The sequence below is a fragment of the Lissotriton helveticus genome, chromosome 11, assembly GCF_964261635.1.
Source record: "Lissotriton helveticus chromosome 11, aLisHel1.1, whole genome shotgun sequence".
In the NCBI taxonomy this organism is placed as follows: Eukaryota; Metazoa; Chordata; class Amphibia; order Caudata; family Salamandridae; genus Lissotriton; species Lissotriton helveticus.
This window is the reverse complement of record NC_136072.1, coordinates 827,472,698-827,486,818: the sequence shown is the minus strand read 5'-3', so window position 1 is coordinate 827,486,818 and position 14,121 is coordinate 827,472,698. Positions and strand designations below refer to the sequence as shown.

The window sequence follows — 14,121 nt, the reverse complement described above, 5'->3', positions numbered from 1 at the left end:
CAAGTTCCTTGTCAGCCACTTTTCCATACATTGCACTGCTTCTTCCTTGTATATATGTATATAAAAGTATATATATTTTTTCACTGGGTTTTAGGTATTTATTGATGTACCATAGATGTGAGAACTGGTTTTTAACACTCGTTTATATAGGTGGTGTCCTTTTCTATATCTTTTTTAATATGATGATATATTAACACTGGTATTAATATGCTTTTTTATATGGTTTTTATTAGGACTAAGAAAATGGAGATATATGTAAAATCCCCATTGTCCTGATATACATATAGGCACCATATACACAGGCTTTTTATCATCATACACTCTCAGTATTTTGCATCCCTCCCTTATTTTGTTTCTGGTTTAATTCTCCTTCATTTTTTGCATTTATGCACTTTAACAATCTATATGATTTGCAGACTGTGATTCAATGTTATAGTATATTAGATTGTGCACTTTCACCACTTGTCCCGTTTATCTTTCATTTAAAGGTCGCGATATTCTTTACAAACTTTGATAATGGTTATGAATAGGAGAAACTGGCATTGTTTTATATACTTTACATAGATTGCGTAATTTTGCACAATTGCTATATTTTGCACAGGCCTTTGGTTAAGATTTGCATGGGGATTTATCCCATATGTCCAGCCTTATGTGGTAATTATTATTGCTTGTTCAGGCATTAGTTAAAATCTGCACAGGGATTTATCCCAAATCATTATCGAATGGGCATTATACATGGTTATTATGACTTGATATTCATGTGTGATCTTACATAACAGCCAGGGTTTTATGGATTCATCCAGGAAAAATTATAATTAATTGATGTAAAGTGCATATGTATATATAAAAATATAAGGATGTAATTAATCAATGTTAAAAATAATTTATTGTTTTTAAATTGTGATTATGCCAGTACATCGTAAATCAAATATATACAAACTATTTTGTTTATGTCTATGATCATGTGACCTGAAAGAGAAATGGCGGGCTAGCACTGCATTATAAAAAAGAAAAAAAGACGTTGAATCTATGCATGTGAACAAGGGCTTTGGCAGCCCGAAACGCGTCTTGCCCTCGCTATTTTCAACCCCCTGCACATTAAACAGCTGTGTATCCAGTTTGTGGTCCGTCTCCTTATTGCCCGGAGGGTTCTGATGTTCACAGGAACCAGTAGTGGCTGTTTTTGGAGTTTGCGCTGATATATATATAGATACATATATGTGGGCACATATATGAATGTGTCTCTGGGGTACCGTGCATGGGCAGGAATATTCTAGTGCTTATGACTTTTATGAGGATACCCGTGGAAGAGAGCTAGGATTACAGGTAAGTACCTAATCCATGTTTCATACACTGTTTCGTCTTTTACGGGACACTGTCAATAACCCGACTCTCCATAACCAGATTCCAAGATAAAAATTCCTCATAAGTCCAACATTCCTGGAGCCTGTCCAGTGTATCACCACCATAGTTAAACAAGCTCTTTACACAACTCTTTTTGAAATGATGCTACATTCCATCAAAATCTCGCAACCTCTTGCATGGATGGGTCTCATGTCCTTCTCAATATGTCCCACAGAGTTCACCAGAGTCACTCAATGTCCCTAAAACGTCTACATCTTCTACCATGCTCTCTAGCTCCAGGCACACCCTCATGGTCTTAATGTGTTCCTTTGTTTGTTGAGGGCAGTAACCAGTTACTAGGTAGATTCACATGAACATTGTACCATTCACACTACTCATCTGCCTATCCCTGCACCTTAATGGCTATAGAAGCACCCTAGTGCCTTCTGAAGCACACCAGAACAGGCCTCACTCTATTCCATCTTAAAGCATGCAAAGAAATCCAGTACACTGTCTCTAAATTTGATCTTATCTGCAAAAGGTTCTTTTATCTTTAATATCCTTGTGCAGGTGAGACTGAAGGAGCAGTTCTTCCCCGTCTGCAACCACATGTAAAATCTTGTGCTAATCATACCAAAGGACCCTTTGTATTCTGTATGCAGTTACATATCCTTGTGTAGACCATGTATCCTTGGTGCAATCACAAGTTATTTCTTTGTTGCAGGTTCGTGTTATTATTATTCAAGGGCGACAACTGCAGGGAAACAACCTAAAGTCAGTGGTGCGTATGAACCTCAGCGAGAACATGTTCTGCAGCAAGAGCCGGCCTGGGAACAATCCTGTCTATAATGAGGTCTGTAAGAGTAATACATTGCTGGAGGATATATTTTTCTTTTCTGCTTTGTTTCCTTAAAATAGAAGTTATCATGGTGTACTTATCTCTGAGAATGTGAGTGCTGCATTTGTGATTTAAAGGTATTTATATTGCTGTAGTTATAAGGCAGTTGGAGTGTGGCTGTTAAGTGAATCTGTTTCGTTGTTATTGTTGCTCTAGGTCCTAGAGTCATTTCGGTTGGATGTTTTTCTGCTGGTGTTATTATCTGACAGTGTTTTGGTGGCAATGGATTTGATTCAGGGTTGCAAGCAAATAATGATATGTTTTTTTTTGTTTGGAAAACTTTTTATTGATAAAAAATCAGGGCATAGTAAAATCACATGGCATCTACATTGAACACTGTGTATCGAAACAAATGTCGGTGATATTACACATTACTATTACATGGTACATTCTAGTTGGTACTGTTTGCATATTGCGTAACCCCACCTCCCCACCCTCCCCTTCACTTGGACATGTCGTCCATGTCCTGCATCGGCGGGTCACAGAGATAACCCCTGAATTTGTTCCATTTTCCCCACACCTTCTCCCATGTCCGGGGGCATACACGGTGTGTGTATACCACCCTTTCCGCCATCATAGCTTTGTCCATATCTGCACCAGTCTCTAGGCATTGGCAACTCCTCGGACCCCCATTTCCTGGCAACATTACGTTTGGCAAACATTATCCCCAGCGTAACCCAATCTTGAGCTGAGTGGGAAAGGTCATTTAGTTCCCTCAAATTCAGGAGACAACACCTCGGCTCCGGTACAATTGATACCTCCGCAACCTGTGACATTGTTCGCATCACTTGGACCAGTAAGCTGCAATTTGCGGGCACTGACATATGGTGTGAAAAAAGGTCCCTTCCTCCCTGTAATCCCTTAAGCAAAACTGATGTGTGGCCCTCCCTATTGTATAGAGGGTCACCCTGGTATAGTATGTACGGTGAAGTATTTTTAACTGCACTAAACGAAGTCTTGATGGTATGGCTACTTCCCGTGGGGATGACAGTGCTATCCGCCAATCTGCATCGTCGATATCTCCCAAGTCAGTGGACCATTTGCGTCTAAGTGTCAGCATCAGGTCTGGCATGTTGTTGATTAGCTTACGATAAGTGAAGGAGGTAGCCTTTTTGGACATGTGTTCAGTCAGAAGCCTGTCCTCTAAGGGGGTGGCCTCCAGTATGTCGGTACCAGGCAAGAGAACCATCAGCTAGATTCATCAAGCTTAATTGCGCTCGCAAAGGGCCAGATTCTGAGAATCTGGCCCTTTGCGAGTGCAATGTTTGCATTTGGGATTCATCATCCCAAATGCAAAATTTGCTAATAAAGAATTCACACATTTGCGAGGAATTGCATTTAAGGAATCTCTAATTGAGGTTCCTTAAATGCAATTCATGAACCATTTTGAAATTGCGAAAACACAATTTAGGACCGCTATTTACCACGAAGTCAAACCTCGTGGTAAATAGCTAAAACTTAGAAAAATGGATTTAAATGCATTTTTCTAAGTTGCATGTTACACACACACATGTCCTTTGGACATGTGTGTGCGCAACACATGTGTACATTTTCATTTCAGGGGTGCTACAGGGTGTCCTTTGGACACCCCTGCACCCTTGAAATCGCATCCTTATTTGCTATTAGCAAATTGCTAATCGCAAATAAGGAATAACTCCCCATTCATTCCTATGGGCCTAAGGGTGCCTTAGGCCCATAGGAATGAATGGGGAGTTTTCCTTATTTGTGATTAGCAATTTGCTAATCGCAAATAAGGAATGTGTAGGAATCGCAATTTATTTAGCAATTCCTACATGAATCCCGTTTTGCAAGTCCTTAATAGCGATTCCTTATGAATCGCTATTTAAGACTCGCAAAACGTCCCTTTCATGAATCTAGCTGCAAGTGTAATGAGTGTCTAATTGCATGTATCGAAACATCTCGGTGGGTGCTAGCTCATAATGGATCCTATGCTGTTTGAAAGAAATCATTTCACCCATCTTCCATAGATTCCCCACCGTGGAAATACCTATCAGGTCCCACGTCTGGAATCCCTTGCTGTATTTAAGCCGTCCAAGCTGCAGTGCGGACCAGAGTGGTGTCATCTGGGTGATAATACTCTTGCATTTTAGTCATACCTGCGCCGCATACCATATGTGGACCGTGTGTGCCGTTGGTCCAATGAGGGAGGAAGATCTACTTTTATCGTATAGTACAGACATGATACCTGCTTCACCCAACCCCTGTCTGTCCACCTGGAACGCTGGGTCTGTCTGAGGTGTATGTATCCATTGATTGATTATTTTTAGCTAGGCTGCCCAATAGTATAACTGTATATCTGGAAGAGCTATTCCGCTGTTGTACCAATCCCATATCAATTTTCCCTGTGCTATGCACGCTGGCTTGTGTCCCCAGAGCAAACCGGAAACAGTCGCCGCTATCATCTTGAAATATTTTAGTGGCACAACAAATAGAGTGTTCTCCAAAACATATAAAAACCGGGGGAGTGTCATCATTTTAAAAAGGGCTGCCTTGCCCAGCAAGGTCAGCGGCAGGCTATGCCAGTGCGCCACGTCTCGCCTAAACCGTTCTAGAGATGCGGTCTTCCCAGGTCATTGTCCATTTAAGTCCCTGAATCATGGGGTCCCATCGAATCCATGCTGCCAATGGCTCCAGCACCAGGGCAAACAACAATGGGGACAGTGGACAGCCCTGGCATGTGCCACGTGAGAGTGGGAAGTCCCTTAAGATATGGCCATTAGCCACCACGTGCGCAAGGGGGTGCGAGTACAACAATTGCACCCATGCGCAGAATTTCGGGCCAAAGCCCAGATGCCGGAGGACCGCGAATAAGTAAGGTCATTCCACCATGTTGAATGCCATTTGTGCATCGAGAGAGAGGACAATTGCAGGTTCCTGAATGTATGGTATGCGTGGCAGTACCGCCTGTAACCTTCTGAGGTTAAGTGCTGTGTTTCTGTTGGGCATAAACCCAGACTGATCCGGGTGAACTAAGGTCACGAGGTGCGGGGTTAGGCGTGTTGCAATAAGCTTGACGAGGATCTTAGCCTCAGCGTTAAGTAAGGATATTGGCCGATATGAGGAGCAGTCTTCGGGGGGTTTACCAGTCTTCGGAACCGTTACTATGGTGGCCATTCGCTGATCCCGTGGTCGCTCCCCTGCCTTCAAACTTTCAGAGAAAATTTTTAAACATTGCGGGCAGTTAGATCAGATGTCCTTTTATAGAGTTCGATGGGTATACCGTTGGGCCCCACCGCCTTTCCTGAATGCAGGGAATTGATGGCCGCTTGTAGCTCATCAACTGTGGGGTTGGCTTCCAGTAAGAGGGCCGCATCTCTGCCGTTAAGGTAGGCATTTTGATATCCTTGATGTAGGTCTGAGCCTCTTCTGTCGTCATGTTGAGCATGAGGTATACACTTGCTCAAAATACCCGGCCAGTGTATCTACTATATCCTGTGGAGCGGTCACCATAGTACCTGACGGAGTACGCAGCTGCGCTATCGTCCTCTGTGCTCTTTCCTTCCTGTCCAGCCACGCTAATAGTTTACCTGCTTTATCCCCTACTTCATATATCTTGTGACGGATAGCTTGCAGCCGTGTCCTAACCGCTTCACGTTGGTGTTCCCTAAGTTCGCACAGTTTAAGGCGTAAGGCCTGTGATGTCGCTGGGCAGGGATTTTCAGCATGTCGATCAGTAGCCTCGGCTAAGTCGGATTCCAAGGTATTCAACTCTTCCTGCGCTGCACGTGTAAGGCCTGTTATGGATGCAATAGCCTGCCCTTGCACTACCGTTTTGTACGCTTCCCACAGAATTCTGGGAGATTGCACCGATGACACATTCTCTTGGAAGTAATGCCTTGTGACCTCCGCGAGGTCTTTCCGTATCCCGGGGACATGTAAGCATCCAGGGTAGATGGGGTATATGCGCCTGGGCACCTTAGTATATGTTCTATAGGTCAGGGAGATAGGCGAATGGTCAGAAATGCCTCGGAGACAAATCGCAATGTCCGCCAAATTGGGAAGGCTTTCAGCGGAAATTAGGAAGTAGTCTATGCGGGAGAGGCTGTGGTGCACCCCTGACTGAAAAGTGTGGTGCTGTAAGGTGGGGTGTCTATACCTCCATGCGTCTGTGAGACCCAGGGCGCCTTAAATCCCTCCATGTGGGAACTGCTTGGTTCGAGGCATGTGGGCTGCTAAATTCATATCTTAGCATTAGATCGCCGCCTAGTGTTGGGCTCGGATGATCGCACATTGTTGTCCTGGAAGAGTCTTCGAAGTATCCTGAGATAGGTGGCTCCTCCCCTGGACTACAGTGCGCATGGGCATCGGTTCCATCCCCAGATTGTTTTTTTCCGCCATTGGGTTCGGATGTGGTCTCGACGTCTTACTGTCGGAACCAAGTAAAACTAACTTTTAGCGGCCAAAAGGCCTCGATTTTCTTGCGTCGGTATTGTCTGTGCACGGTCTCGAGTCTTCCGTCTCTTAGAGCCGGAATAAGCGGAGTTTTCTTCGCTCTCGGAACTTTGAGGCCTTCTCATCGCGACACGACTGCAAAACTTTTCAGACATGGAGCGGAGCCCGTTTAAGTACTGCCCGCTCTGTGGGTCCAAGTACCCACACATCGATCTACACCCCGTGTGTAACAAATGCCTTTCGCCTGACCACGACGACGGCAAGTGCAAGTTGTGTGCACAGTTCCGCTCGAAGAAGACTCTCAAGCTTCGGCGCGCGGTGCGCATGGAAGCTAAACAAGCGGCCCCGGATCCGGAGAACATCTTCGGCGACCAGGACGAAGAGGACCAGGGTCATCATCTCCAAATCTCCCCACCCGAGACGGAGGTCGAGGCGGATCCGGGAGACGACGACGGAGTCGCGGGTCAAGGCCTTGAATACGTCGACGAGGTAGGAGACGACGATGAGATTTATGGGGCCGCGGCAGACAGCTCGGGGGACGAGCTCTGCCCCGAAGGTTACGAGGATACCGACCGGGACACGGGATCGCCTGTCGGCCTTACCCAAGACCCGTTGCCGCAAGCCACAGCCCCGCCTTCGGGCCCGGCCACGGACTTACTTGCTGAGCAGACTGTTTCGAAACCGAAACCGAAACCATCGGGATCGACAACACCTAAAATGGCCGACCCGAAAACGAAACCGAAACTTAAGGACTCGAGTGTCCCTAAGATGGCTGCCGTGCCGGTGAAAACGACGGTGCCCGCTACCCCATCGACTCCGTCGACCTCCGGTCCGCAGAAGTCGAAGAAGTCCGTCGATTCCGATGCTGCAAAATCGAAACCGACGCCAGAGGAGGGGTCCTCCAAAAAAGATGGTCGGCACGGGTCAGCGGCTACGACGCCGTCCAAGCCCGCCAAAGTCGGCTCCAAGGAGGCTACACAGGCACACGGAAAGAAGTCTGCGCCCCGAACACAGGAATCGGAGGCGGTTAAGACAGGATCCGCGCCCAAAGCGCACAAGGCCCACAAGGACGTCGGATCCGAGGGAAAAATCAGACCATCCTCGTCAGCGCCGAAACAAACTGTGAGTGAGCCGTCCCTCATAGCCGAATCACTGCAAAGAATCAGGGAGAAGGCCTTTGCCCCGTCGGCTCCGATACCATCGCCGCAGCCGCAAAAGGACACTCCAGCGAAGCCTTCTGGGAAACTTCTCTTTATTTTGCCGCCGAAGGAGGCGCCGAAAGCATTTTCAACCAAATCGGCACCGAAACAGGTGATTTCTTCACCGACTGGCCCGCTTCCACGTCGGGTACTCGAATCAGAGGACGATTCAGAGCATTTCATCGACGCTGACACAGGCAAACTGACCCTCTATAAGAGGAAAATCACTTCGGAGCCAGTGGACTCCTATGTCATCCCACTAAAGAAGAAGAGGGTGCCCCTTGACGCCTCAGGCCTCACGGAACCCATCCAGCCTCCTCCGAGACGGAGCCCTACTCCCTCCCCAGAACACTCTGCGGGTGAGGGGTATGATGAAGACGAGCAGTACAATTTCCCTATCAATGAACCTGATGCACAACCGGATTCATATGATGACACTGGTGACCAGAACACCCAGGGTGTGGGGCAGGACCCGCAGCTTTTTAATGCACGTGCATCCCCGACTGAGGATTCAGCAGGTTTTCATGCACTACTCGAAAGGGCGGCAGCCAATCATGATGTGGACATGCATGCCGACCCAGTTGAGGAAGACTTCCTTTTCGACACTTTTTCAGTCTCTGAAAGGACAGTAAAGACACTGCCTATGCTTAAAGGAGTCCTCAAGCATGCTGGGGACATATTTAAGGAGCCTACAAGAGCGAGAGTGGTCAACCCTCGCATTGAAAAAAAGTACAGACCTGCACCTGCGGACCCCGCATACATCCGGGGACAATTGCCACTGGACTCTCTTGTGGTCGCCAATGCCAGGAAACGTGCCAACTCCCAGACAACGGGTGAAGCTCCTCCCCCGGATAAGGAGTCCAAAGTGCTAGAGGCAGGGGGCAAAAGAGTAGCTGCACAGGCATCAAACTTTTGGCGCATCGCCAATACACAGGCACTCTTGGCGCGTTACGATAGGGCGCACTACGACACCCTAGAACAGATTGTACAACACCTGCCTCCACAGTTCCAAGAAGCCACCCAACTGCTCATTGAGGAAGGAAAGCTAATCTCAAACGCAGCCATCAAGTGTGCACTTGACGCTGCGGACACAGCTGCTAGAGCTATCAACACTAGCGTTATGCTGAGACGACAAGCGTGGCTCCGCATCTCAGGGTTTAAACCGGATATTCAGACGACAATCCTTAATCAGCCAGTCAATCCTGAAAGTCTGTTTGGTCCAGATGTTGACACCACCCTGGAGAAAATAAAGAAGGACACAGAAACTGCTAAGTCCATGGGGGCCCTGCAGTCACAACAGTTTCTTGGCAGCAATTTTCGTCGCTCAGGTGCACGTGGAGTCACCAGAGGACAAATGGGTCAACAATCCCAGTTCTCTAAAGGTGGGGCACAATCCTCGTTCACGAAACAGAACAAGGGAGGTTACAGAAATAACAGCAACAGAGGTCGCGGCAGAGGAAACAACAGCTCCCGCTCCTCTGCTCCAAGCAAACAGTGACTCTCTGTCACTGCCCCCCGACCACCTAACACCTGTCGGGGGGAGACTACAGCAGTTCCTGCCCGTCTGGAGAAACATCACCACAGACAGGTGGGTGCGACAACTAGTCCAGTATGGTTATTGCCTAGAGTTGAGGTCCACTCCACCCAACATCCCGCCAAGGCAAAGGCCTATGTCCGCAGAGCACTTGCTCTTATTGCAGCAGGAAGTAGTGGTGATGCTGCAAAAGGGAGCAATCGAGCTCGTGCCGGTGGGAGAGGAAGGCACAGGGGTTTATTCCCTGTACTTCCTTATTCCAAAGAAGGACGGATCTCTCAGACCCATTCTAGATCTACGTCCCCTCAACCTGTACATACTGTCAGAACATTTCCACATGCTTACACTGCAACAGATTCTTCCATTGCTAAACCAGGGAGATTTCTTAGCAACCTTAGATCTCAAGGATGCTTATTTCCACATTCCACTACACCCGTCGCACAGGAAATACCTCAGGTTCACTATTCAAGGCAGGCACTACCAGTTCAAGGTCCTACCCTTCGGAGTCACCACAGCCCCGAGGGTGTTCACCAAGTGTCTGGCGACAGTAGCGGCGCACCTCAGGAGGCAGAACATCCATGTCTACCCCTACCTAGACGACTGGCTCGTGCAAGCCAAGTCAGAGCAACAGTGCGCCGCAGACATGTCGACTACAATTCACCTTCTTCACGATCTGGGTTTCTCCCTGAACTACCCGAAATCGCATCTTCAGCCGGCACATGTCCGGCAGTTCCTAGGTGCGACGATCAACACCCTGACGGCCATGGCTCAGCCAAACCAAGTCAGGATAGACAGCATGCAGGCTCTGATCCAAAGGTTCAGGCCACAACACTCGCTTCCAGCGAGAGTGTTCATGCAGTTGATAGGCATGATGGCCTCCTGCATCTTCATAGTCCCTCACGCACGGCTACATATGCGCCCGCTCCAGGAGTGCTTAGCGAATCAGTGGACACAGGCTCGTGGGCAATTGACAGACCCAGTGTTGGTTACCAGTCGGGCATACGACTCTCTGCATTGGTGGACTCCACACAACCTTTGCAAGGGCCGACTGTTCCAAGAGCCTGTGCCGCAGATTGTCCTGACAACGGACGCATCTCTCCAGGGATGGGGAGCTCATGTGCTCACTTACACAGTGCAGGGACTATGGACGACGCAGCAACAGAAGATGCACATCAACTATCTGGAACTGATGGCAATCTTCATGGCGCTCAAGTCCTTCATTGTACATCTGTGCAACAAAGTTGTGCTAGTCCGGACGGACAACATGACCGCGATGTACTACATTCAAAAGCAGGGAGGCACCCACTCGCCACAGCTGTCTCATCTGGCTCAGAGCATGTGGAAGTGGGCCATTCAGAGGAACATTTTCCTCATGGCAGAACACCTCCCAGGAAAGGACAATCAGATGGCGGATCTGCTCAGCAGGTACAGCCATCAAATGCACGAGTGGGAGTTACACCCATCTGTCCTCCACCCGTACTTCCAGCAGTGGGGTCATCCGGAGATAGACCTGTTTGCCACAAAAGAGAACGCAAAATGCCAACACTTTGCCGCCAGGTTCCCTCACCCACAGTCGCAGGGGAATGCGATATGGATGAACTGGTCAGGCAAATTTGCGTACGCTTTTCCGCCAGCCCCTCTAATACCGCTGGTCGCAAGAAAGCTAAGGCAGCACGAGATGACTCTCATCCTAGTTGCTCCAACGTGGGCGCGCCAGGCTTGGTACACCACGTTCCTCGAACTCTCAGTGGTGCCGCATCAAAGACTGCGCCTCACGCCCAGTCTTTTGACGCAGAACCATGGAGAAATTCAGCATCCAGATCCGCAACAGCTCAACCTGGCGATCTGGCTCCTGAAGTCCTAGAGTTTGGATACCTTAACCTACCTCCGGAATGCATGAACATCATCAAGGAGGCGAGGAAACCAACTACTAGAGCATGCTATGCTGCAAAGTGGAAGCGTTTTGTCATTTACTGTACAGCCAATGACATCAACCCGCTAGATGCATCTATCCCCAACATCATCTGCTATCTGTTGCATCTTTACAAGTGCAATCTAGCGTACACTTCCATTCGGATACATCTATCCGCCATAGCGGCTTATCTCCAGAACAGGCAGCACCTCTCTGTCTTCAGAGTGCCCGCCATTAAAGCCTTCCTTGAAGGTCTGAAACGAGTCATTCCCCCAAGAACACCGCCTGCTCCGGTGTGGAACCTCAATGTCGTTCTCACCAGACTGATGGGACCACCATTTGAGCCACTGCACTCGTGTGAACTCCAGTTCCTTACGTGGAAAGTAGCTTTCCTTGTAGCTATTACGTCTCTGAGGCGTGTCAGTGAGCTGCAGGCGCTCACAATCCAAGAGCCATTCATTCAAATTCATCCAAATAGGGTAGTGCTACGCACTAACCCCAAATTCCTTCCGAAGGTGGTGTCACAGTTTCATCTAAACCAAACTATTGACTTGCCAGCATTCTTTCAAAACCCGCAAACGGTGGCGGAAAGAATGCTCCATACCTTAGATGTACGGAGGGCGTTGATGTACTACATAGACAGAACACAACCCTTTAGAAAAACAAAACAACTCTTTGTTGCCTTCGCACCACAACACAAAGGCAACCCGATTTCCAAGGCAGGGATAGCCAGATGGATTGTTAAGTGCATCCAGATATGTTATCAAAAAGCCAAGCGCACTTTAACAATACCCCCCAGAGCGCACTCCACACGCAAACTGGGGGCATCCATGGCTTTCCTAGGGAACATTCCTTTAGAGGATATTTGCAGAGCAGCCACGTGGGTTACACCACATACCTTTACAAAACACTACTGTGTTGATGTGCATTCCAAGCAGCAAGCTGCTGTAGGACAGGCTGTTCTGAAGACACTTTTTCAGGTTTCTGCAGCTGGCACGGGCAACCGCTGCTGATGGAGGGACTGCTATGTATTCTATGCTAAGATATGAATTTAGCAGCCCACATGCCTCGAACTGAATATGCTACTTACCAGTATGCATCTGTTCTTGGCATGTAGGGCTGCTAACATTCATATCGCCCGCCCTCCTCCCCGGTGCCTGTCGCAGCTGCAGATATACTATTGTATTTATTCATTAGCATGGACATCCTTTACACTTTTCACTCCATCTTCTGCCACAATGGCGAAAAACAATCTGGGGATGGAACCGATGCCCATGCGCACTGTAGTCCAGGGGAGGAGCCACCTATCTCAGGATACTTCGAAGACTCTTCCAGGACAACAATGTGCGATCATCCGAGCCCAACACTAGGCGGCGATCTAATGCTAAGATATGAATGTTAGCAGCCCTACATGCCAAGAACAGATGCATACTGGTAAGTAGCATATTCATTACATCTTTCCTGGGGGTGGGGGGGGGGGGTAGCGGTCCATGGTTCCATCCACCACTGCATTAAAATCGCCCACTAGAAGCAGCTCCCCCTCCGGAAGACCCAGTATAAATGCGCTAAGCGCCGGGAAGGCCACAGCCTGGAGGGCTGGGGGAATGTACACCGACAGTATATTAAAGCACCTTCCTTCCCACTGACCTTTTGGCTGCGAATCAACCCTGGTCATCTGTCCGGGTTTGAATATGATCAATGGGAATTGTTTACGCACCAAAATGCCCACACCCCTAGAGCCAGACGAGATCTTGGAGTGCACTACCATTTTAAATCCCCAGCGATCCATAGCCCTACACGCTGAACCCACCAAGTGCGTCTCCTGTAACAGGGCCACTCAAATACTGCAACACCAAGCCCCTTTTTATCTTATCACCCAGTCCATGCACATTTCAGGTGATCAATGACAAGGGAGTCACCGGGGACTTCGCGGGGTCACATGAACCAACCTCTGAGTGTATCGACATTGTTCCTGATGCTATAAGTAGTATAGTACTTCAAACAATTATTAATGCAGTATGCCCAAAAAGCTGTAACAAGTATACATTCGTTGTTCTCGCCCTTTTGAAAGAAACATCAAACCACAAAACAACTCTCAGCAACTGCCCCCCCTCCCTGCCTCCCTGTTCAACGGATACATAACTACCCGCCACCCCAACAAAGCAGAGTGCTTATTACCCTTTCCCAGTTCGAAACGACGGGGGTAAGAAAAAACAACCTCTGCCCACCCCAGAGCCCCCCACCCCTGAATCCTTATAAACCCGTTGCCCCTCCTGACTTCTTGTCCAAGAAAAACCAAAGGAACTAACAGTTAAAAGGGCCCAATAGTACCATCATGGTGGGCCACACCACCAGTTTACATCAGAAAGTACCTGATCAGGAGCAGATTAGAGTATTAGCGCTATAGTCGTCTCCGCTAGGAACAACTCAAAGGTACCAGAAATGCAAGTATCCTTCTGAAGTAGAGTAGTGGCGATACCATGGCACTTCATGCCCGTTCGCCACCCAGCAGTTTGCTCCATGTCAAAGCTTTGTGTTCATTCTTGTTCCATTTCCGTCTGGTGGTCGCCGCGCCGTGCATCCCGATTTCCTGTGCGGCCTGTTCGTGTGGCCGTGCGCCAGCCGTGCAGCCATTCCTGCACCTCTTCAGGCGTCAAAAAGAACCACGCCTTACCTTCGGCTTCAACTCGCAATTTAGCAGGGAACAACATAGAGTACTTTATTTCACGTTACCGGAGAGCCTGTTTAATGTTGAGAAATCCTCTGCATTGTTTTGTGACTGCTGCAGTGTAGTCCGGAAAAATTGTAATAGTGGCATTGT

General features: G+C 48.2%; 1 protein-coding gene across 4 annotated transcripts in view; it reads left to right on the top strand.

The window, feature by feature from the left end:
* The window catches only part of LOC144792108 (myoferlin-like), a 2,487,894-nt gene that overhangs the window by 539,334 nt on the left and 1,934,439 nt on the right, over positions 1-14,121 (top strand). For all 4 annotated transcript variants that reach the window (XR_013602508.1, XR_013602509.1, XM_078666979.1 and 1 more), the window contains exon 7: positions 2,069-2,197. Coding sequence is in view for 2 of the 4 variants with exons in the window: in XM_078666979.1 (XP_078523105.1) it covers positions 2,069-2,197 (129 nt within the window). In the remaining 2 variants the exon portion in view is untranslated. The remainder of the gene's footprint in view (positions 1-2,068; positions 2,198-14,121) is intronic.